Genomic DNA, 26,520 nt, shown 5'->3' on the forward strand with positions numbered 1-26,520 from the left:
GGGAAGGTTACTAACTTAGACTTATTTATTGACCGTGCCAAATTTCAAAATTATTCTTAAATCAGAAGAGACAAAATTTAGATTTTGAGGAAAAACCGAAAACTGAAAAAAAAACATTCCTATGTTAGGGGCTGTAACCCGCGTAATTTTAACGGCTCACGAATTTAATTTAGGGATGTTAATAATCTAGGGTTGCATAATAACTGTGTTAAATTGCAAAATTGTAAGTCAAAGCGAACTAATTTTGAAATTTTTTATTCAGAAAGTGAATCAAAAATTTTCTGAAAATTTTATTACAGCTTAGAACTCTGGTAATTTTAACGTCACATTAGGCAAATTTGGGAAGATTAATATCTTGGAGTAGCTTATTAAGTATGTCAAATTGCAACATTGTAAGTCAAACAGAATTAATTTTGGAATTTTTTATTCTGAAAATAGATCGAAAATTTATAGAATTTTGGCTCAAAGCTTGTAACTTTGGTAATTTTGACGGCACAGCAATCAAATTTGGGGAGGTTAGTAACTTAAAGTTGCTTGTTAAGTATGTCAAATTACAAAATTGTAAGTCAAACACAATTTAATTTCGATTTTTTTTATTCTAAAAATAAATTGAAAATTTGCAAAAAAAAATATTATAGCTTGTAATTTTGGTATTTTTTAAAGCACATTATTCAAATTTGGGGAGATCACTAATTTAGACCACGTTACAAACTGGGTCAAATTCCAAAATTATAGAGCAAAAATTTCCGATTTTAGAAATTTTTAATTTTTTGATATCAAAAACTGCTAAAAAAATTATTAAGAGAAATTTAAACGCCACCGCAATCATATTTTGAGAGATTAGTAACTTGGAATTGCTTATTAATTGTGGGAAATTGCAAAATTGTAAGTCAAACAAGATAAATTTTGGAATTCTTTTATTCTGAATATTAACAAAAAATTTTCAAAAACAATTATTTTGACTTGTAACTCCCGTAATTTTGGCGCTACATAAATGAAATTTGGAGAGGTTAGTTATTTGAGGTAGTTTATTAATAGTGTCTAATTACAAAATTGTAAGTCAAATTTGCTAAATTTTCATTTTTTTTATTTGGATATAAACCGAATATTTTCAAAACATTTAATTATAAATTGTAGCTTTAGTAATTTTAATATCACCCCTCTTAAATTTGGGGAGGCTTGTAACTTGAAGTTTCTTAATATGTGTGTAAAATTGCAAAATTGTAAATCAAACAAAATGAATTTTAGAATTTTTTTCTGAAAATGGGTCAAAAATTCCAAAAAGATTTTGTTAGAGCTTGAAAATCTGATATTTTTGAAGTCACATAAATCAAATTAGGGGAGATTACTAATTTAGATCTGATTACAAACTGAATCAAATTTTAAAGTTATAGAGTAAAAAAAACAACCAATTTTAGAAATTTTAAATTTTTTGATGTAACGAAAATTATTAAACGTTGTAATTTTAACATCACATCAATCAAATTAGGGAAGGTTTGTAACTTGGGGTTGCTTATTAACTGCGCCAAATTACAAAATTGTGAGTCAAACGTGACATATTTGAGATTTTTAATTTGAAAATTAATCAAAATTTTTCAAAAAGTATTTTTTAAAGCTTATTTCTTTGGTAATTTTAACGCTAAATCAATCAAATTAGGGAAGGTTTGTAATTTGGCGCTGCTTATTAACAGCGCCAAATTACAAAATTGTAAGTCAGACGTGACAAATTTTAAGATTTTTATTTTGAAAATTAATCCAAATTTTCCAAAAACATTATTCAAACCTCGTAACTTTCGTAATTTTAAAGTCAAATCGATCAAATTAGAGAAGGTTTATAATTGGGGGTTGCTTAATAACTGCGTCAAATTACAAAATTGTAAGTTAAACGAGACAATTTTTTGGATTTTTATTTTCAAAATTAATCGGAATTTTCCAAACATTTATTTTACAGTTTGTAACTCTGATAATTTTAACGCTAAATCAATAAAATTAAGGGAAGTTTGTAATTTGGCGCTGCTTATTAACAGCGCCAAATTACAAAACTGTAAGTCAGACGTGACAAATTTTAAGATTTTTATTTTGAAAATTAATCCAAATTTTCCAAAAACATTATTCAAACCTCGTAACTTTGGTAATTTTAAAGTCAAAACGATCAAATTAGAGAAGGATTATAATTGAGGGTTGCTTAATAACTGCGTCAGATTACAAAATTGTAAGTCAAACGTGACAAATTTTTGGATTTTTATTTTCAAAATTAATCGAAATTTTCCAAAATTTATTTTACAGTTTGTAACTCTGGTAATTTTAACGGTAAATAAATCAAATTAAGGGAGGTTTGTAATTTGGCGCCGCTTATTAACAGCGCCGAATTACAAAATTGTAAGTCAGACGTGACAAATTTTAAGATTTTTATTTTGAAAATTAATCCAAATTTTCCAAAAACATTATTCAAACTTCGTAACTTTGGTAATTTTAAAGTCAAAACGATCAAATTAGAGAAGGTTTACAATTGGAGGTTGCTTAATAACTGCGTCAAATTACAAAATTGTAAGTCAAATGTGACAAATTTTTGGATTTTTATTTTCAAAATTAATCGAAATTTTCCAAAATTTATTTTACAGTTTGAAACTCTGGTAATTTTAACGGTAAATAAATCAAATTAAGGGAGGTTTGTAATTTGGCGCTGCTTATTAACAGCGCCAAATTACAAAATTGTAAGTCAGACGTGACAAATTTTAAGATTTTTATTTTGAAAATTAATCCAAATTTTCCAAAAACATTATTCAAACCTCGTAACTTTGGTAATTTTAAAGTCAAAACGATCAAATTAGAGAAGGTTTATAATTGGGGGTTGCTTAATAACTGCGTCAAATTACAAAATTGTAAGTCAAACGTGACAAATTTTTGGATTTTTATTATCAAAATTAATCGAAATTTTCCAAAATTTATTTTACAGTTTGTAACTCTGGTAATTTTAACGGTAAATAAATCAAATTAAGGGCGGTTTGTAATTTGGCGCCGCTTATTAACAGCGCCGAATTACAAAATTGTAAGTCAAACGTGACAAATTTTGGGATTTTAATTTAAAAAATTAATCGAAATTTTCCAAAAAATCAATTTAAAGCTTGTAACTCTAGTAATTTTAACGTAAAATCAATCAAATTTAAGAAGTATCTTAATTTATACCTACTTATTAATTGAATCAAATTTAAGATTATAGAGCAAAAACGACCCATTTTTTAAATTACGCTTTTTTTGGACGGAAAACTGCGAACATTTTTTATTAAAGGTTGTAACTCTGGCAACTTCAATGCCACAGCAATCAAATTTGGAAAAATTAGTAGTTTGGGGTTGGTTATTATCTGCGTGAAATTTAAAAATTGTAAGTCAGACGTGACAAATTTTGGGATTTTTAATTTGAAAATTAATAAAATTTTTCCAAAAAATGCTTTTAAAGTTTGTAACTTTGGTAATTTTAACATCACAACAATCAAATTAGGGGAGGTTTTTAATTTGGCGTTGATTATTAACTGCGCCAAATTACAAAATTGTCTGTCAAACGTGACAAATTTTGAGATTTTTATTTTAAAAATTAATCAAAATTTCCAAAAAAATCGTTTTAAAGCTTGTAACTCTGGTAATGTTTACGCCAAATTAATCAAATTTGGGGAGTTTATTAATTTAGACTTAGTTACTAACTCTGCCAAATTTCACAATTATAGAGCAAAAACGACTCATTTTAATAATTTTATTTTTTTGGATAAACTGAAAACTGCGAACATTTTATATTAAGGGTTGTAACTCTGGCAACTTTAGCCCCACAGCAATCAAATTTGAATAGAATAGTATTTTGCGGTTGGTTATCCTCTGTGCCAAATTGCAAAATTACAAGTCAAAAACCATTTATTTTGAAATTTTTATATTGAAGATGAACCAAAAAATTGCAAATAAACTATTAAAATTTGTAACTTTGGTAATTTTGACGCAAAACCAATTAAATTTTGAGAACTTATTTATTTAGACCTAATTGCTAGCTGTGCCAAATTTCAAAATACTAGAGCAAATACGACCGAGTTTAGAAATATTTATTTCTTCTCTTGCACAAAACTAGTCAGTAATTAAAATAATTGTCCCTTAAATTGAAAACATAACAATTCCCAATAGTACAATACCTCAAACAGTACTTCCATCACAAAAGCCCTTCATTTTTGCCCCCTTTCAATTCTCCCTAATCTTTATTGCCTTACTGCACACCCGCACGACAGGGAATAATTTAGCGGACCTGTTGAATAAAAGCTCTCGTGTTGTGCATTTCCCAATTCATAAAAACCCCCACAACAAAGGAGCCCTTTTAATAGATGTTCGTGGGATTGTGGCGAATGAAATTAACTGAGACAGGAGATTGGGGAATTAGTTGTAGCGCCGCGGTCTTTACCTTGTCCGGGCGGGTTCTGTTTACCCTGATAATTGGAGGTGTAAGGAATACGAAATGGACAGTCTGTTGAAATTATCGAGTCGCGTCCTATGAAAATATAATTTGAGATGATTATAAATTTTAATAGCGCTTTTACGTCACAATTTCCCGGCGATATTGAAAATCTCGCGCAATTTCCGCGGAGCCTCTTTTCGCGTCGAAAGTCATTTCGTTGGAACTATTCAGAATCGTTAAGTGTTGGCTAAAAGGCGTTAACGTTTCATAATTGCTTAAAGATTGCTTAAAAACTGTGTTAAATTACAAAATTGTAGGTCGAAAAACATAAAATTTGGAATTTTGATTTTGGAAATAAACTAAAAACTAAAAAAACGTGTTAAGGGCTTTAACTCTCGTAATTTTGACGCCACATTACTAAAATCTGAGGAGGTTAGGTACTGGGGGTAGCTTATTAACCGTGTCAAATTACAAAATTGTAGGTCAAACATGTCAATTTTTAATTTTTTATTTTCAAGATGAACCGAATATTTCCAAAAAGGTTTAATTAAGTGTTGTAACTTTGGTAGTATTACCGTCACATCACTCAAATTTGAGGAGGTTGGTAACTTAAAGTTGCTTGTTATGTATGTCAAATTGCAAAATTGGAAGTCAAACAGAATTAATTTTGGATTTTTTTTATTCTAAAAATTAACTAAAAATTTGCAAAAAAATTATTATAGCTTGTAATTTTGGTAATTTTGAAAGCACATTATTCAAATTTGGGAAGATTACTAATTTAGACCTAGTTAAAAACTGAGTCAAATTCCAAAATTATCGAGCAAAAATTTCCGATTTTACAAATTTTAAATTTTTGGATGTATCAAAAACGGCTAAAAAATTATTAGGGGAAATTTAAACGCCACCGCAATCATATTTTGAGAGATTAGTAACTTGGAATTGCTTATTAATTGTGGAAAATTGCAAAATTGTAAGTCAAACAAGATAAATTTTGGAATTTTTTTATTCTAAATATTAACAAAAATTTTCAAAAAAAAATATTTTGACTTGTACCTCCCGTAATTTTGGCGCGACATGAATAAAATTTGGAGAGATTAGTTATTTGAGGTAGTTTATTAATAGTATCAAATTACAAAATTGTAAGTCAAATTTGCCAAATTTTGATTTTTTTATTTTGAATATAAACCGAATATTTTCAAAACATTTAATTATAAATTGCAGCTATAGTAATTTTAATGTAAATAGATAATAAATAAGTAATTACAAATAAATAATAAATAAATAATAAATAAATAAATAAATAATAGTAAACAGAATGAATTTTAGAATTTTTTTCTGAAAATGAGTCAAAAATTCCAAAAAGATTTTGTTAGAACTTGAAAATCTGATATTTTTGAAGACACATAAATCAAATTAGGGGAGATTACTAATTTAGATCTGATTACAAACTGGATCAAATTTTAAAATTATAGAGTAAAAAAAACCAATTTTAGAAATTTTAAATTTTTTGATGTAACGAAAATTATTAAACATTGTAATTTTAACATCACAACAATCAAATTAGGGAAGGTTTGTAACTTGTGGTTGCTTATTAACTGGGCCAAATTACAAAATTGTGAGTCTAACGTGACATATTTTGAGATTTTTAATTTGAAAAATAATCAAAATTTTCCAAAAATTTTTAAAGCTTTGTAACTCTAAATCAATCAAATTGGGAAAGGTTTGTAATTTGGCGCTGCTTATTAACAGCGCCGAATTACAAAATTGTTTGTCCAACGTGACAAATTTTGGGATTTTTATTTTGAAAGTTAATCAAAATTTTTCAAAAAAAAATTTCAAACCTTTAGACTTTCTCATTGTTAAATCGAATCAAAAATTCCGAAGTTCTTAAAAAAAATTAATAGTTTTTATTGTATTTATTGTGCCAAATTCTCAAAAACTTCTTTTTTATTTAAAATTTTTAATAGAAGAGTTTTAAGGCTAAAATGATGAAATTCGGAGTTGTTGCTAGATTTTGCAAATCTTAAAAATTTTAACCGTGGAAGAACTACTTTTCAAAAATTTTGTTTGATTTTAAAAATTTTCAACAATTTTGACAATTTCGACGTTTTGCTGCTTCTGTCACGTGTTTTTCTGTGAATTTCATTGCTTTAGCGGTGGAAGAAGTTGCTGAGTTTCCAAGAAAATTTTTAAATATTGGTCTTGCAAGAGAAAAAAAAAACTGTAAAATTCTTAATTTCGGTTCTAAAATTTTACAAATTGGCACATTTAATTAATGTCTTTTAGGCAATAAGTGTACAAAATGTTATTGCTTTAGGGGACAATTTGCCAAATCTACGAAATCACCACAAAAATTTTGAATTTTGGTTTTCCAATAGAAATAAAAATTCTAAAATTCTTAAAACTGGTTTCAATATTCTAAAATCCGGGACATTTTATCAATGCTTTTAAGGTAATAAGTGTACGAAATTTTATTACTTTGTTGATAAAACTGCGAAAGTTTTAGAGTTTAAAAAATAATTTTGAATTTTGATTTTGCAAGAAAAATAAAAAATTCTAAAATATTTTAACTCTAGTGCCAAAGTTCTTCAATTTATCCCATTTAATCAATACCTTTAAGGCAATACGGGTACCAATTGTCATTTCCATACAGATAAAACTGTCAAAGATATGAAATTTTGAAAGAAAACTAAAATTTTGAGTTCCTTATAAAAATAAAAAATTCTATATTTCTTAATTCTTGACCTAAAATTTTACAATTTGGCGCATTTAGTCAGCCTCCTTAAGGCAATGTGTGTACAAACTTGTGCTTCAGCGTTAAAACTACCGAAAAAAATTCTGTATTTTAATTTTGCTAGAAAAACGATAAATTCAAAAATTTTTAATTTTGGTTCAAAAGTTCTACAATTTGTCACATTTAGTTAACGCTTTTAAGACAATAAGTGCACGAGATTGCATTGTTTTAGCGATAAAATTTAAGAGAAAATCTTGAATTTTGGTTTTACAAGAAAAATTAAAAATTCTAAATTTTCTAATTCCGGTTCTCAAATTCTACAACTTGGCACATATAATCAACGTCGTTAAGTCAATACAATTTAACACATTTAGTCATCGCTTTTAGGGCAATAATATTGCTGTAACAAAAAATTGGCAAAGTTGTGAAATTTAAAATAAAATTTTGAATTTTGGTTTTGTGAGAAAAATAAAAAATTCTAATTTCTTTTATCTTGGTTCTAAAATTCTTTATTTTGGCACATATAAATCAGTCCCTTTAAGACAATAAGTGTATAATATGTCGTTAATTTAACGTTAAACCTGCCAAAGTTGCGGAATTTAAAAAAAAATTCTATTTTCGTTTTGTAAGAAAAATGAAAAATTCTAAAATTATTAATTTTAATTTTAAAATTTTACAATTGGACACATATAATCAGCACCTTGAAGGCTATAAGTGTACAAAATGATGTTGCTTTAACGCTAAAACTGCCGAAGGTACGAATTTAAAATAAAGTTTTGTATTTTGGTTTTTCAAAAAAAATTAAAAAATTCTAAAATTTCGAATTTTTGTTGTATAAATCTACAATTTGGCGTTTTTAATCAACGTCTTTAGGGTAATAAGAGCACCAAATTGCATTGCTGTAACCGGAAAATTGTAAAAGTTAAAGAATTTAAACAATAATTTTGAATTTTGGTTTCCCAAAATCAATGCAATATGTGTAGAAAATGTTGTTGCTTTAGCGCTAAAATTGGTAAAGTTGCGTAATTAAAAAAAATATTGAATTTTGGTTTTGGAAATAAAAAAAATTAAAATTAGTAATCCTGGTTCTAAAATTATACAATTTGCTACATTTAGTCAATGCCTTTAAGGTAATAAATGTTCCAAATTTCGTTGCGTTAGCGCCGAATTGACGAAGTTGTGGAACGTAAAAACAATTTTGAGTTTTGATTTCGCAAAAAAAGTTTAAAAACTCTAAAAATTCTCAATTCTTGTTTCAAAATTTTACAAATTGGCACATTTAATAAATGCTTTTAGAGAAATATCTGTTCCAAATTCCACTACTTTTGCTGTAAAATGACCGAAGTTTGGAAATTTAAAAAAAAATGTGAATTTTGATTTTGCAAGAAAAGTAAAAAATCTTATTCTTTCATTCCACAACATTGCAAATTTAATAAACGCCCTTAGAAGAATAAATGCATTAATTTTTATTCCAAAAGCGATAAAATTGTAAATTTTATTATTATTATTTATTATTATTATTCAAATTTCTTAAAAAATAAGAAATTCTATTTTTTTAATTCTTTATCAAAAATTCTATAATTAAGCAGATTTAATTACCGTCTTTATGGCAATAACTGTGCCAAATTTTATTACTTTAATGGTAAAATTGACAAAATTGCGGAAGATAATCGAAAATTTTGCATTTAAATTTCGCCAGAGAAATGAAAAGTTCTTAAATTCCTAATTCTTGTTCTAAAATTCTGCAATTAAATACAGTTAATTACCGGCTTTGGAGAAGTAAGTGACCACGTTTCATTGTTTTATTGCCAAAGTTGTGGAAAATTAATTGAAAGTTTTGAATTTAAATTTAGCCAGAGAAAAGAAAAATATCAAAAATTCTTAATTTTTGTTCTACAAATTTGCAATTTAATACTGTTAATTAACGGTTTTAGAGAAATAAGTGTACCAAATTTCATTGCTTTAATGATAGAATTGCCAAAGTTGTGGAATATTAATTGAAAATTTTGAAAATAAATTTTTGCAAGAGAAATGAAAAATTTCAAAAATTCCTAATTTTTGTTCTAAAATTCTGCAATTTAATACAGTTAATTAACGGGTTTAGAGAAATAAGTGTATGAAATTTTATTGCTTTAATGGTAAAATTGGCAAAGTTGCGGAATTGAAAATTATGAATTTAAATTTAGCTAGAGAAATTAAAAATTCTAAAATTTCTAATTTTTGTTTTAAAATTCTGCAATTAAAAACAGATAAACAACGGCTTTAGAGAAATACGTGTACCGAATTTCATTGCTTTAATGGTAAAATTGCCAAAGTTGCGGAACATTAATTGAAAATTTTGAAATTAAATTTTGCAAGAGAAATGAGAAATTCTCAAATTTCTAATTCTTGTGCTAAAATTTTGCAATTTAATACAGTTAATTAACGGCGTTAGAGAAGTAAATGTGTCAAATTTTGTTGCTTTAGTAGTAAAATTCTTGAAGCTACGGAATATAAAAAAATAGGTTCTCTAATAAAATTTAAACATTCTAAAATTCAACAAACTGTGTATCAATTTTCTTCAGAATTTTTTTTCAGCTCATGTTTTAGTTTTTTTAGATCCTCTTTTGACCATTATTTGATTTCCTCTTGAATCCTCCTGATTCTTGGTAAATTTTTCTTTACATTTTCCTTAGAAGACGCTTTCTACTTGTCTACATTTGATCAGAATTTTCTCTTGATTAATCAATCGGTTAATCACTGCTTTGATAAGACGACCTTCCTAAGGTTAGCACTACAAAAAACTCTGTGAAATTCCACCAGTTGGTGTAGCATAACTAAATAGTTTGAGAGGTCCCATTAAATTTTGTTAACAGTATACAGTGTATAATCGTCGCAAGTTTCGAGTTTCCCATGTTCCATTGTAGAACTTAACACTTCCAACCGGAATCATTTATCAAGAATGTGCACAACTGCAGGCAAAAGCGGTAGTTTACCGGGATTAAAATATGGAAATTGGAGAAAATTACGTCAATGTGTTAATTAGTTTTGCTAGGAGAGACGCATCTAACGTTGTAAGCCCAATTTAATTATAGTAAACTCGGCATCAAGGGCGAAAAGGGACAAAAAAGCTTGTAACTCAACATCAACACGGATATCCGGATCAAAGTATGCGAATTTTTCCATACTTATTAGAGAAGATTGGATTCAATCTCGTTTTAAACAGACGATGTCCGGCCTGGAAGAATTAAGAAAAAAACGCGCCACCATTCGCCGTCTCCCCGTCAAATTCCATTTGCTCCTTCCCTCCGAATGGGCACTTATCGAATTTTTTTCCAGTTCTGGATTTCACAAAGCTGGCCTTTATTTGTTTAGTCAGCACCGTGACATTGGACGCAGACGGAAATGCATTCAATCAGTTCCTTTTTGATCTTATTCTTTCAGCGGATTTTTGGAAAACGGCATTCTACAAGTGAATTGATTTTTTATTCGGGTTTCATCAATGTTGGAGTTGTGGTGTTTGAATTAGTTTGGGCTGTGTGGTGTGAAGCTATGATTCCACACTTGCATACACAAAGCGTTTCGTGCTCGGATTGTTTGTGGAGATGTAATGTGGAGATTTATCGGGAGCATAGTGCAGTATAATCAAATTATTTTGTTTGTTGTTATTTACGTCGTTTTTACTGCAGAGTGCACCGATTTAAATTACAAAGAAGCAATTTTAGAAATTAGCAGGATTTGAAAGAGATAAGTTAGACACCTGTAATGAATACATGTCAATTTTCATTAACAGATGGCGCCACAAGCTGTTGTCAAAATTTCACAATTTGGTGACAATTTGACAATTATGACAGCTCTGAACGACCAATCAGCGAGCAGCATTTTACATTTTGCGCTTACAAAAATTCTCTGCAGGAAAAATAACGTTTATTTTTAATATTTTCTTTATTTCTCGAGTAGTGAATAAAACTGTTTCATGTAAACACAAATATTTTTCTGCCACAATCAATAATACGTACGATAAGAAAAATAAGATAAATAATAATAAAAAACTATTAAATGAGCACGTCAAATTAAAGAGAGAATAGTGTAAGTGTGTTCATTTCTTAGATAAGATAAAAAGAAAAACAAATCCAGTCAACAATTTTTCAATTTTTGTTTATTTAACAAACTGCTCAAGGCTACTAAACGTCGCTAATTTCAAAAATATAAATTTAAATGTGCCGGATTTATAGTACTCCAAAGAATTAATGCGATTTTCAAGTTCCAAAATTCAAGTTCTTCCAAAATCCGTAATTTCAGGACTACAATTTTCAAAATTTGCTTACTTAACAAACAACTCACGATTGTTAAATGTCCCAAATTTTAAAAATATGCATCCAAAAACACCAGAATTATGGCAATCCGAAGGTTAAATTGATATTTTGGATTTTTTTAAAAATTAAGTTTTTTCAAAGTTCGCGTTTTTGGGTCTCCAATCTTTACTTTTTACTCACATACTAAAAAATGCAAGGTTTTTAAGTGTGGCAAATTAAAAAAAATATACAACTGAAAGTACCGAAGTTATGGCACTCAGAAGACCTAATAGAGATTTTGCGTTGCTAAAAAATTCAAATTCTTTCAAAATCCGTAATTTTAGGTTTACAATTTTCAAATTTTGCTTGCTTAACAAGCAGCTTACGGTTGTTAAATGTCCCAAATTTTAAAAATATGCATCCAAAAACACCAGAATTATGGCAATCCGAAAGTTAAATTAATATTTTGGATTCTTTTAAAAATTAAGTTTCATCAAATATCGCGTTTTTGGGTCTCCAATCTTTACTTTTTACTCACATACTAAAAAATGCAAGGTTTTTAAGTGTGGCAAATTAAAAAAATATACATCCGAAAGTACCGAAGTTATGGCACTCAGAAGACCAAATAGAGATTTTGCGTTGCTAAAAAATTCAAATTCTTTCAAAGTCCGTAATTTTAGGTTTACAATTTGAAAATTTTGCTCATGTAACAAACAGCTCAATGTTATTTAACGTCACTGATTTGAAAAATCGAAAAATGAAAGCACCGGAATTATGGCACTTCGAATGTTTAATAGAGATTTTGGATTTTTTTAAAATTCAAGTTTATCCAAAGTTTGTAATTTTAGGCTCACAATCTTTGATTTTCCCTCAGTTACTAAATTTTTAAAAATATTAATTCAAAAGTACCACAGCTGTGGCACTCGGCAGAATTAATGGAAATTTTGCGTTGCTGAAAAATTCCAGATTTTCCAAAATTTGTAATTTTAAGTACCGAAGTTATGGGAATAATTGAGTAGTTTTTTTCAATACTCAATTTAATTGTGGCTTTGCGTACCTAAAAAATCAATTTTTTTCAAAATTATTAAAATTGAGTCCACAATTTTCAAATTTTGCTCACTTGACAAACAGTTTGAGGTTGTTATTTGTCTTTAATTTCAAGAGTGTAGACCCAAAAACACCAAAATTATGGCACTCCAAATGTTTAACAGACATTTTGAGTTCTTTAAAAATTCAAGTTTATCCAAAAATTTTCATTTTGGGTCAAAAATCTACAAATTTTTGTAAAATAATCAAATTATTTTGTTTGTTGTTATATACGTAGTTTTTCCTGCAGAGTGCACCGATTTAAATTACAAAGAAGCAATTTTAGAAATTCGCAGGATTTAAAGGAGACAAGTTAGACACCTGTAATGGATACATATCAATTTTCGACTATAGATGGCGCCACAAGCTGTTGTCAAGTTTTCACTCTATTGCTGCTACAATTTGGTGACAATTTGACAAATCAGCGACCAATCAGCGAGCCGCATTCTACATTTTACACTTCGCGCTTACAAAAATTCTCTGCACAAAAAATAATACAATAATTATTTTTAATATTTTCTCAATTTCTCGAGTGGTGAATAAAACTTTTTTATGTAAACACAAATATTTTTCTGCCACAATCAACAATACGTACGATAAGCAATATAAGATAAATAATAATAAAAAAACTATTGAATGAGCACGTCAAATTAAAGAAAGAATGGTGTAGGTGTGTCCATTTCTTAGATAAGATAAAAAGAAAAAATTTTTTTTTTAATTGTTGCTCATTTAACAAACTGCTCAAGGTTACTAAACGTCGCTAATTTTAAAAATATAAACTTAAAAGTGCCGGAATTATAGTACTCCAAAGAATTAATAGCGATTTTCAAGTTTCAAAATTCAAGTTCTTCCAAAATCCGTAATTTTAGGACTACAACTGGCAAATTTTGCTCACTTAACAAACAGCTTATGATTGATAAATGTTCCAAATTTTAAAAATATAGACCCAAAAACACCAGAATTATGGCACTCCAAATGTTAAATTGAGAATTTGAATTCATTAAAAATTCAAGTTTATTCAAAATGCGCAATCTTAGGTTTACAATCTTTAATTTTTACTCACATACTAAAAAATGCAACTTTTTTAAGTGTGGCAAAGTAATAAAATATAAATCCGAAAGTACCGAAGTTATGGCACTCAGAAGAACTAATAGAGATTTTGCATTGCTAAAAAATTCAAATTCTTCCAAAATACGTAATTTTAGGTTTACAATTTGCAAATTTTGCTCGCTTAACAAGCAGCTTACAGTTGTTAAATGTCTCTAATCTTAAAAATATAGATCTAAAAACACCAGAATTATGGCACTCCAAAAGTTAAACTGAGATTTTGGATTCTTTAAAAATTCAAGTTTATCCAAAATTCGCAATTTTCGGTCTACTGTTTTCAATTTTAATTCACATACTAAAAAATGCAAGGCTTTTAAGTGTAGCAAATTTAAAAAATATTAATCCAAAAGTACCGAAGTTATGGCACTCAGAAGAACTAATAGAGATTTTGCATTGCTAAAAAATTCAAATTCTTCCAAAATCCGTAATTTTAGGTTTACAATTTTCAAATTTTGGTGGCTTAACAAGCAGCTTACGGTTGTAACATGTTTTTAATTTTAAAAACATAGATCTAAAAACACCAGAATTATGGCACTCCAAAAGTTAAATTGAGATTTTGGATTCTTTAAAAATTCAATTTTATCCTAAATTTGGAATTTTTGGTCTATTGTCTTTAATTTTTACTCACTTATTAAACAATGCAAGTTTTTTAAGTGTCGCGAATTTAAAATATATAAATCTAAAAATACCAGAATTATGGCACTCCGAAGGTTAAATTGAGATTTGGGATTCTTTAAAAATTCAAGTTTATCCAAAATTTGCAATTTTGGGTCTACAATTTTCAATTTTTGCTCAGTTACTAAACAGCTCAAGATTATTAAATGTCAATAATCTTAAAACTGTAAACCTGAAATAACGAGAGTTATGGCACTCCGATTTAGGGTCCTTTCAAAATTCAAATTCATCCAAAATTCACAATTTTGGGCCCACAATTTAAAATTTACCTTCACTTACTAAACAGTGCGAACTAATTAAGTTATTAAAAAAAAGTTTTTAAAAATATGCACCCGGAAATACCGGAGTTATGACACTCAAAAGACCAAATGGAGATTTCGCGTTCTTAAAAAAATCTGCAGCATTTGGGCACCTACTTCAAATGCTTGACATCACATTAAACTCAACTTTCGAGAAAAGATCAGATTTGAATAACAGACAGGATAAGAGAAAGTTTCACACATGATGCACAAAAAACTTCGCATTTAATTTATCTAAGTAGTTTAAAGAGCTCAGTTAGTTAATCCTTTTTGCTGGTAAAGTCTAACTTGAATGCAGACTCAAACTCCCAACAGTTAATTTCACTAATTACCTAATTTCTCTTTATCTTACATGCTAGCCTAAAATAGAATGGAAGGTGAAATGAAACAGACACGAGCAATAATGAAAACGTCGAGCAACTGCAAAATTAGGCAATTCAGTCGAATTGAAAAAAAGTTTCTTAGGGCTCAACTGTGAAGCGTGAAATCAACTGGCGATTAAAACTCCGTTAATAGAATGAATTTAGGCGCGAAAAGAGTAAAAAATATTTAACTTTAAGCTAATTTTATTGCTGTTTTTCCTGTTCCTCATCAGAACCAGTTAATTTTTTACGACACTTCTGTTCAATGCTATTGTTGAGAATTTTATTGTGATTATTATGTTCCATAAATTGCGCTCTAGTTATCTCTTAAAAGCCGAATAAAATTTATTTTTATTATTATCCTGTTTATTATGGGTGAAAGGAGCGGTTTGGCTCCAAAAATTGAATATTCTTGTCTTGCGAGTTTGATCCTCTCGTTATTGGCAATGAAGTTTTACGGTTTTACTTTCATTTACACTCTGCAAGTTTTATTTACGACTTTTCAATAAAACTGCGAATGTAGGGGAGGGTGGGGTAATTTTATTTGTTTTTAATGATTGTAAATTAGTTGAGAAACCTTGTAACTAAAGGTGATAGAAAGTGATGTTAAAAAAACGAAAAAGAAAATTAAAAAAATTTGTGAAATCCGAAATTTTGGGTCTACAATTTTCAATTTATGCTCACTTAACAAGCTGTTTAATCTTATTATTTGTGGCAAATTCTAAACATGTAGGTTTAGGAATGCCGGAGTTATGGCACTTAGAAGAACAAATTGAAATTTTACATTTTTGAAAAATTGAACTTCTTCCAAAATTTTTAATTCTTGATCGACATCTTTCAATTTTTGTTTACTGGACAAACAGGTCACGATTATTAAGTGTGATAAATTTTAACAATATAGAGCCAAAAGTACCGGAGTTATGCCACTCAGACTGATTAATGGAGATTTTACGTTTTACAAAAATTCAAATTTTTTCAAAATCTATAATTTTGGCTCTGCAATTTTCAATTTTTTCACAGTTATCAAACAGCTCAAGATTATTAAATATAGCAAATTTCAACAATTTTAAACCAAAACCACTAAAGGTATGGCCCTCTCAATATTTACTGGAGCTTTGACCTAATTTAAATTCAAATTTTAAAATAAAATTTTAATTTTTTGCACACTTAAAAAACATCTGAAACTGATTATGTGTAAAAAAAAATTAAAACTATAAACACAGGAATACCGGAGTTATGGCACTGAGATAAAAAACCGCAGATTTTGCTATTTTGAAAAATTAAAAATTTTACAAAATCCGCAATTATAAGTTTATAGTTTTTAATTTTTGCGTACTTAGCAAAGAGCTCAAGCTTATTAAATGTGTAAAATTTAAAAATATATACCGAAGAATTTTGGATTTATGGCGGTTCGAAAAAGTAACGGAGATTTTGCGGTCTCTAAAAATTCTAATTTTTCTAAAATTCGAAATTTTGACTCTACAATTTTCAATTTTGGTGTACTTAACAATCAGCTCAATCTTATAAAGTGAGGCAAATTTTACAATCATTGAATTGGAAATACCGAAGTTATGGCACTCAAACCAACTAATGAAGATTTTGCGATTTTGAAAAATTGAACTTTTTCTAAAATTCGCAATTTTAACTCAACAATTCTCAATTTTTGCTCATACTACAAAAAGGTCATACTTACTAAGTGTAACAAATTATAAAAATACATCCCCAGGAATGCTGGGGTTATGATACTCGGAAAGAAAAACAGAGATTTTGACATCTTCAAAAATTCAAAATTTTCCAAAATCCGCAATTTTGGGTCTACAATTTTCAATTTTTGCGTACATAACAAACAGCTCAAGCTTATTAAATGTGTAATATTTTAAAACTATATATCTGAGAATATCAGAGTTATGGCACTTCAAAAGAAAAGCGGAGATTTTGCGATCTATAAATATTCAAGTTTTTCCAAAATCCGCAATTTTGACTTAACGATTCTCAATTTTTGCTTACATAACAAACAGCTTAAGCTTTCTAAGTGTGTTAAATTTTAAAAATATAACGCCGAGAATACTAGAGTTTCTGGCAATAAGCAAGAAGAATAGAGATTTTGCATTCTTCAAAAATTCAAAATTTTCCAAAATCTGCAATTTTGGAGCAACAATTTTTAATTTTTTCTTGCTTAACAAACGCCTTTAGTTCACAAAATAAATAAAAAGCAATTTGAAAGAAATATGTTCAAAAGTACTGAAGTTATAGTACTCGGTAAGTTCAATGGAAATTTTAACTGTTTCAAAATTCAAAATGCGCAATTTTCGATCTACATTTTTCAATTTTGGCTCACTTAACAAAAAGCTCAAAACTCTTAAGTGTGGCAAGTTTAAAATTTGTAGATCCGGGAATTCAGGAGTTATGGTACTCAGAAGAACTAATGGAGATCATGACTTCTGAAAATTTTTTCCAAAATTTGTAATTTTTGGTCTACATTTTTGAATATTTGCACACTTAACAAATCGCTAAATTTAATTAAATGACTCAAATTCTAAAAATATAGACCTGAAAGGACCAGAGTTATGGCACTTAGAAAGTTTTTTTGAGTTCTTCAAAAATTCAAAATTTTCCAAAATCCGCAATTTTGACTCTACAATTCTCAATTTTTGCTTACATAACAAGGAGTCCAAATTTACTAAGTGTGATACATTTTAAAAATATAGCCCCGAGAATGTCGGAGTTATGGCACAAAAAACAGATTTTGCCATCTTCAAAAATTTAAAATTTTCGAAACCCTGCAATTTTGGGTCAACAATTTTTAATTTTTGCTCACTCAACAAAGAGTCTAAGCTTCTTAAGTGTGTCAAATTTCAAAAATTTAGATTAGGGAATTCGGGAGTTATGACCCTCAGAAGAACTAATGGAGATTTTGTGTTTTGGAAAATTTCAACTTTTTCCAAAATTCGTAATTTTAACTATACAATTTTTAATTTTTGCTCACAACAAAGAGCTCAAATTTACTAAGTGTGTTAAATTTTAAAAATATAGATTCGAGAATACCGGAGTTCTGGCATTCAGAAAAAAAAAACAGATTTTGCCATCTTCAAAAATTCAAAATTTTTTAAAATCCGCAATTTTGGACCTACAATTTTTAATTATTTTCCACTTAACGAACACTTTTAGTTTTTAAAGTAAAAGCAATTCCAAAAGTACCGAAGAAAGTTTAATAGAAATTTTGCCCGTTTCAAAATTCAAAATTTTCTATAATGCGCAATTTTTAATCTACATTTTTCAATTTTTGTTCGCTTAACAAAGGGTTTAAAATTTTTAAGTGTGACAAATTAAAAAAATTAGAACCGGAAATTTGGGAGCTATGGCACTCAGAAATATTCATGCCGTCAGAAAATATTCAACTTTTTCCAAAATGCATAATTTTAAATCTACAATTTTCAATTTCTGCTCACATAACAAAACGCTGAATTTAATTAAATGACGCAAATTATAAAAAATAGACCTGAAAGCACCATAATTATGGCACTCAGAAATTTTATAGAAGATTTGGGTTCTTTAAAATTTCAAGTTTTTCCAAAATCCGTAATTTTGACTCTACAATTCTCAAATTTTGATCAAATTACAAAAAGCCCTAGAATACTAAGAGTGATTGATAAATTATAAAAATATAACCCCGGGAATGCCGGAGTTATGGCACTTGATTAAAAAAACAGAGATTTTTGCATCTTCAAAAATTAAAAATTTTCCAAAATCCGCAATTTTGGGCTTACAATTTTTAATTTTTTCCACTTAACGAACACTTTTAGTTTACAAAGTAAAAGCAATTCCAAAAGTACCGAAGAAAGTTTAATAGAAATTTTGCCCGTTTCAAAATTCAAAATTTTCTATAATGCGCAATTTTTAATCTACATTTTTCAATTTTTGTTCGCTTAACAAAGGGTTTAAAATTTTTAAGTGTGACAAATTAAAAAAATTAGAACCGGAAATTTGGGAGTTATGGCACTCAGAAAAATCCATGCAGTCAGAAAATATTCAACTTTTTCCAAAATGCATAATTTTGAATCTACAATTTTCAATTTCTGCTCACATAACAAAACGCTGAATTTAATTAAATGACGCAAATTATAAAAATATAGACCTGAAAGCAATTTTATTGAAAACTTGGGATCTTTAAAATTTTAAGTTTTTCGAAAATCCGTAATTTTGACTCTACAATTCTCAAATTTTGATCAAACTACAAAAAGGCCAAGAATACTAAGAGTGATTGATAAATAATAAAAATATAACACCGGGAATGCCGAGAAAAACAGATTTTGCTATCTTCAAAAATTTAAAATTTTCCAAAATCCGGAATTTTGGGCTTACAATTTTTTATTTTTGCTCACTTAACAATAAACCTAAACTTTTTAAGGGAGCCAAATTAAAAAAATACATCAGGGAATTCGGGAGTTATTTCACTCAGAAGAACTAATGAAGATCTTGAGTTCGGGAAAATTTCAACTTTTTCCAAAATTTGTAAATTTGACTTTTACAAAACAAAGAGTTTAAGCTTACTAAGTGTGTTACTAAATGTATGAGTTACGGCACTAAGAAAGAAAATTTTCCAAAATCCACAGTTTTGGATCTACAATTCTTAATTTTCTCCTACTTACCAAACAGTCTATGCTTCCTCAGGCTGCAGAATTTTAAAAACATAGACCTGGAAATACCGGAGTGGCACTCAAAACATTTTACGTCCAGTAAAAATAGCAAATTTCTGAAATCGTCGTCGGACCTATAAACATTATTAGAGATTCTCAGAGCTTTTTATTAAATTATGCATTCTAATAAGCACTAGAAATGTTGTTTATTCATAAAACATGAAAGCACCATGTGCGAAATGCAAATATTCAACATTATAATTAGTTTGACTGTTCAACAAGCACCGCGAAATGCGCAAAATTATCGCACACCGTTTGAACAATCACACATTCCTAAAAACCCTCTTCACTATTTCATTGCATTTTCATTTTCAAACAACACCGCAAAACGTTATTACCCATTCCCTCATATTTCCTCCATGAAAGTCGCAAAACTAATCTCTCCTAATACTCGGAAAGCAATAAAACCTTCCACCGAAATAAATTCATTAATAAATAATCCACCGGAAATTCTACCATCCAAACGTTTATCCCCACGCAATGAAAGACTGAATTTTTTGCAGACATTCCTGAGATTCTCTACGTGACAACAATACCAACAGTCGAAGAAGTGGACACCATTTTACTGACCCAGTGCACTCCGACGTGGTCGATGGAAACCGACACCATCTTCTTCATCTCCAAGATGGTCATGTTCTACTTGATCCCTCTGCTCTTCATGTCGGTGGCGTACCTGCAGATCATCCGAGTCCTGTGGAAATCAGGAAACGTTCCGCATCAAATTATGGGCGGTGAGTGAAAAAAACGAGCAAAGTCGGCTGTAGCGTCCGAAACGTACGTCGGTGATAAAGTCGTCAGTATTGAGATTAGCAAAGTGGCAGCTTTCCAAATATATCAGTTTCTTAATTATGGACTGTGAGTGAAAAAAAGGAACAAAGTCGGCCGTGTCGACAGAAACGTTCGTCGGTGATAAGTTCGTCACTATTGAAATTAGCGAAATAACAGCTTTCTAAATATTTGAGTTTTTTAATTATGGGCGGTGAGTGAAAAAAACGAGCAAAGTCGGTTGTAGCGTCCGAAACGTACGTCGGTGATAAAGTCGTCAGTATTGAGATTAGCAAAGTGACAGCTTTCCAAATATATCAGTTTCTTGATTATGGGCGGTGAGTGAAAAAAAGGAACAAAGTCGGCCGTGTCGACAGAAACGTTCGTCGGTGATAAGTTCGTCACTATTGAAATTAGCGAAGTGACAGCTTTCTAAATATTTGAGTTTTTTAATTATGAGCGGTGAGTGAAAAAAACGAGCAAAGCCGGCTGTAGCGTCCGAAACGTACGTCGGTGATAAGGTCGTCACTATTGAAATTAGCAAAGTGACAGCTTTCTAAATATTTGAGTTTCTTAATTATGGGCGGTGAGTGATAAAAAGGAACAAAGTCGGCCGTGTCGACAGAAACGTTCGTCGGTGATAAGTTCGTCACTATTGAAATTATCGAAGTGACAGCTTTCTAAATATTTGAGTTTTTTAATTATGAGCGGTGAGTGAAAAAAACGAGCAAAGCCGGCTGTAGCGTCCGAAACGTACGTCGGTGATAAAGTCGTCAGTATTGAGATTAGCAAAGTGACAGCTTTCCAAATATATCAGTTTCTTAATTATGGGCGGTGAGTGAAAAAAAGGAACAAAGTCGGCTGTAGCGTCCGAAACGTACGTCGATGATAAAGTCGTCAGTATTGAAATTAGCAAAGTGACAGCTTTCCAAATATATCAGTTTCTTAATTATGGGCGGTGAGTGAAAAAAAGGAACAAAGTCGGCCGTGTCGACAGAAACGTTCGTCGGTGATAAGTTCGTCACTATTGAAATTAGCGATGTGACAGCTTTCTAAATATTTGAGTTTTTTAATTATTGGCGATGTGTGGAAAAAACGAGCAAAGCCGGCTGTAGCGTTCGAAACGTACATCGGTGATAAGGTCGTCACTATTGAAATTAGCAAAGTGACAGCTTTCTAAATATTTGAGTTTCTTAATTATGAGCGGTGAGTGAAAAAAACGAGCAAAGCCGGCTGTAGCGTCCGAAACGTACGTCGGTGATAAGGTCGTCACTATTGAAATTAGCAAAGTGACAGCTTTCTAAATATTTGAGTTTCTTAATTATGGGCGGTGAGTGATAAAAAGGATCAAAGTCGGCCGTGTCGACAAAACGTTCGTCGGTGATAAGTTCGTCACTATTGAAATTAGCGAAGTGACAGCTTTCTAAATATTTGAGTTGTTTAATTATGGGCGGTGAGTGAAAAAAACGAGCAAAGTCGGTTGTAGCGTCCGAAACGTACGTCGGTGATAAAGTCGAGTATTGAGATTAGCAAAGTGACAGCTTTCCAAATATATCAGTTTCTTAATTATGGGCGGTGAGTGAAAAAAAGGAACAAAGTCGGCTGTAGCGTCCGAAACGTACGTCGGTGATAAAACCGTCAGTATTGAGATTAGCGAAGTGACAGCTTTCTAAATATTTGAGTTTCTTTCCTCAAACTGATGTTTGTTTAGGATTCGAGCTGACACGGAGCCGAATTAGTCGGAAATTTGAATATGCAGATTTTATTGCGCGTCCAAACAATACCGTGTGTTTAAAAAATTGAGGATCGTTATCAAATGCCAGATCTGCAATCGGTGTTAGCTGCGACTTAACTTTTTCATTTCTTTGTCTACTGGAAAACTTTATTCGCTTAAAGTTATAAGAAATTAAATTATAATCGACACTTGAAGAAGAGAAGTAAAGTGACACTACCTAATTTGCAATAAAGTCGCAATTGTTAGTGCCTTCATACGCCGGCGAGTTTTATTGTGTTATTAAACAGCGAAGATTTCTTCTTTCTATTAGTAGTTTATAGTACCTCTATAAAGTTGTTGTAGTCGATAAGCAGTAAGACGTTTTATTAGATCACACGGTATGAGAATTGCCCGGCGCATCCACCATTTTTGTACATTTTTTTAACATCTTGTAATTTCGTTATTTTTTGACGTACGGTAATTTTGAGCAAAGTTTTGGATTCAGCGTGAAATTCTGCGTAAAATGAGTACCCTATAACTTAAATTTGCTCGAAAATTAAGCGAGATATCGACTGTCAAATGAATAACAAATACAAGTGTTCATTTATAGCGAAAGCCAGAAACATCGAAATTTTTTTATTAGACTCTGTAGCTCTTGTTGTTTTAACACCACATCAATAAAATTTGGAGGAATTAATGGTTTTTAGTTGTTTTTCGAGTGTGCTAAGTTACAACTTCATGGAGCTGAAGAAGTAAATGTTATTAGTATTCATAACGATAGTAAAAAATTTTGAAAATTTTCGATTGCACTCTGTAGTTCCTGTTGTTTCAACCCCAAATCAATGAAATTTGGAGAAATTACCGCCTTTGAACTGTTTTATAAGTGTGCCAAATTATTTCTCCATAGAGTCAAAGAAGCAAGAGATATTAGTGCTTATTTATACGACAAGTGCCAGAAATTTCGAAAATTATTGATTACTCCCTGTAGTGCCTGTCGTTTCTACTCGACATTAGTGTAATTTGGGGAAATTGTTGACTTTCTGTTCCTTTTTAACTGTGCCGAATTACAACTCCTTGAATCCAAAAAAGAAAAGATTATTAGTATTTCTTAAAATCGAGAGCCTAAAATTTCGAAAATTTTTTTGTACACCCTGTAGTTCACGTTGTTTTAACCCCAAATTAAAGAAATTTGAAGAAATTTCTGGTTTTGGGCAGTTTTACAACTGTGTCAAATAATGATAGTGTCAAAACAGCATAAGATATTAGTATATAGCCAGAAATTTCAAAATTTTTTGATTATTTCCTGTAGTGGCTCTAGTTTTAACCCAACGTTAGTGTCCTTTGGCGTATTGGTTGGCTCTCTATTCCTTTTTAACTGTGCCAAATTACAACTTCTTAGATCTAAAAAAGCAAAAGTTATTAGTGTTTCTTAAAAGCGACAGGCTAAAATTTTGAAAATTTTTGATTATACCCTGTAGTTCCCGTTGTTTTAACACTAAATCAATAAAATTAGCAGCAATTACCGGGTTTAAACTGTTTGATAACTGTGCTAGATTATGTCGCCATAGTGTTAAAGAAGCAAAAGTTACTAGTGCTCATTTAAAGCAAGTGCTAGGAATTTCGAAAACTTTTTATTACTCCCTGTAATGTCTGTCGTTTTAAGACGACATTAGTGTAATTAGGGGAAATTGTTGATTTTTCATTCTTTTTAAACTGTGCCAAATTAGAACTCTATGGATCCAAAATAGCAAAAATTATTAATGTTTCTTAAAAGCGAGAGCCAAAAAGTTCAAAAATTTGATTACAGCCTGTAGTTTCTGTGATTTTAACTTTACCTCAATGAAATTTGTACGAATTGTTGATTTTGAGTCGTTTTTTAATTATGTCAAACTATAACTTCAGAAATTCGAAGAAGCAAAAGTTATTAATGATCATTTATATCAAAAATAAAAATTTTCGAAAAATTTTTGATTTTCTCCTATCGCGCCTGTGGTTTTAACACCAAATTAAAGCAAATTAATAAAATAGATAGCTTTTAATTGTTAATTAACTGTGCCAAATTACAACTTCTTAGATCCGAAATTACAAAAGTTCTTAGTGATTGTTAAAAGCGAGAGCCTGAAATTTCAAAAAAATTGTATTGCACCCTGTAGTTCCTGTTATTTTGACCTTAAATAAACCAAAATTTGAGAAATTACTGGCTTCAGGTTGTTTTATAACTGTGTCAAATTATGTCGCCATAGTGTCAAAAAAGCAAAAGTTATTAATAATCGTTTATAGCAAGAATAAAAATTTTCGAAAATTTTTGATTTTCCCCTATCGTGCCTGTAGTTTTAACACAAAATTAAAGCAATTTGGAAAAACCGTTGGCTTTTAGTTGTTTTTAACTGTGCTAAATTACAACTTCTTAGATCCGACATAACAAAAGTTCTTAGTGTTTATTAAATGCGAGAACCTGAAATTTCGAAAATTTTCGATTACACCCTGTAGTTCCTGTTGTTTTAACCTCAAATCAATGAAAATTTGAGAAATTACTGGCTCTAGGCTGTTATGTCACTGTGTCAAATTATGTCGCCATAGTGTCAAAATAACAAAAGTCATTAGTGCTTATTTAAAGCGAATGTCAGAAATTTCAAAATTTTTTGATTACACCCTGTAGTTTCTGTGGTTTTAACACTACCTCAATGCAATTTGGGCGAATTGTGGGTTTTAAAATGTTTTTGAACTGTGCCAAATAATAACTTCAGAAAATGATAGAAGCAAAAGTTATTAGTGATCATTAAAGCGAAACCCAAAAAATTCGAAAAAAAAATATTTTCTCGTGTAGTTTCTGTGGTTTTAACACAACATAAATAAAATTTTTAGAGATTATTGACTTAAAGCTGTTTTATAATTGTGCTTAATCATATCTCTATGAATCCAAAAAAACAAAAGTTATTAGTGTTTCTTAAAGCCAGAGCCTAAAATTTGAAAATTTTTCGATTATACCCTGCAGTTCCTGTTGTTTTAACAGCAAATCGATAAAATTTGGAGAAATTACAGGCTTTAGGCTGTTTTATAACTTTGCCAAATAATGTGGCCATAGTGTCGAAGAAGCAAAAGTTATTAGTGCTTGTTTAAAGCAATTGCCAGAAATTTCGAAAATTTTTGAATACACCCTGTAATTTCGGTGGTTTTATTAATTTATCAATGAAATTTTAAGAAATTACTGACTTTAGTCTATTTTATGATTGTGCCAAATTTAGTTCTCAGGAAGTCAAAGAAACAAAACTCATAAATCGTCATTTATAGCAAGAGTCAGAAATTTCGATTTTTTTTAGTACACCCTGTAATTCGTAAAATTTTAAGACCACATTAATGAAATTTGGAGAAATTACTGACTTTAGACCCTTTTATACCTGCGTCAAATTATGTAGCCATATTGTCAAAAAAAAAGAAAATATTAGTGCTCATTTAAAGCAAGTGCCAAAAATTTCGAAAATTTTTGAATACTTCCTGTAGTGTCTGTCGTTTTACCACGACGTTAGTGTAAATCGGGGGAATTGTTGGTTTTTTATTCCTTTTTAACTGTGTCAAATTACAACTCTTTGGGTTCAAAAAAAGTCAAAGGTTATTAGTGTTTCTTAAAAGCGAGAGCCTAAAATTTCGGAAGTTTTTGATTACGCCCTGTAATTCCTGTTGTTTTTACACCAAATCAATGAAATTTTGAGAAATTGCTGACTTTAGATTGTTTTAGAACTGTGCCAAATTATGCAGCATTAGTGTCAAAAAAACAAAAGTTATTAGTGTTCATTTAAAGCGAGTGCCTGATATTTCGAAAAAATTTTATTACACCCTGTAGTTCCTGTTGTTTTATCACAAAATCAATAAAATTTGAGGAAATTACTAACTCCAGGCTGTATTACAACTGTGTCAAATTATGTCGCCACAGTGTAAAAGAAGCAAAAGTTATTAATGCTCATTTAAAGTAAGTGCCAAAAATTTCGGAAATTTTCGATTACACCCTGTAGTGTCTTTCGTTTTACCCCAACATTAGTGTAATTTGGGGGAATTGTTAGTTTTTTGTTTCTTTTTAACTGTACTAAATTACAACTCCTTGGATCTAAAAAAGCAAACTTTATTAGTGTTTTTTAAAAGCGAGAGCCTAAAATTGCGTAAATTTTCGACTACACCCTGTAGTTCCTGTTGTTTAGACACTAAATCAATAAAATTTGGAGAAATTACCGGCTTTAGACTTTTTTATAACTCTGTCAAATTATGTGGCCACAGTGTCGAAGAAGCAAAAGTTATTAGTACTTATTTTAAGCAATTGCCAGAAATTTCGAAAATTTTTGAATACACCCTGTAATTTCTGTTGTTTTAACAATTTATTAATAAA

At 29.8% G+C, this 26,520-nt stretch overlaps 1 protein-coding gene across 2 annotated transcripts in view; it reads left to right on the plus strand.

Moving 5' to 3' along the window:
• The window catches only part of LOC148180490 (orexin/Hypocretin receptor type 1-like), a 201,642-nt gene that overhangs the window by 147,336 nt on the left and 27,786 nt on the right, over nt 1-26,520 (plus strand). For both annotated transcript variants that reach the window (XM_088047731.1, XM_088047723.1), the window contains exon 4: nt 20,167-20,394. In XM_088047731.1, the coding sequence (XP_087903857.1) occupies nt 20,167-20,394 (228 nt within the window). The remainder of the gene's footprint in view (nt 1-20,166; nt 20,395-26,520) is intronic.

Source organism: Gnatocerus cornutus, chromosome 1, assembly GCF_029298725.1.
Source record: "Gnatocerus cornutus isolate USDA-ARS CGAHR chromosome 1, icGnaCorn1.1, whole genome shotgun sequence".
Taxonomy (NCBI): Eukaryota; Metazoa; Arthropoda; class Insecta; order Coleoptera; family Tenebrionidae; genus Gnatocerus; species Gnatocerus cornutus.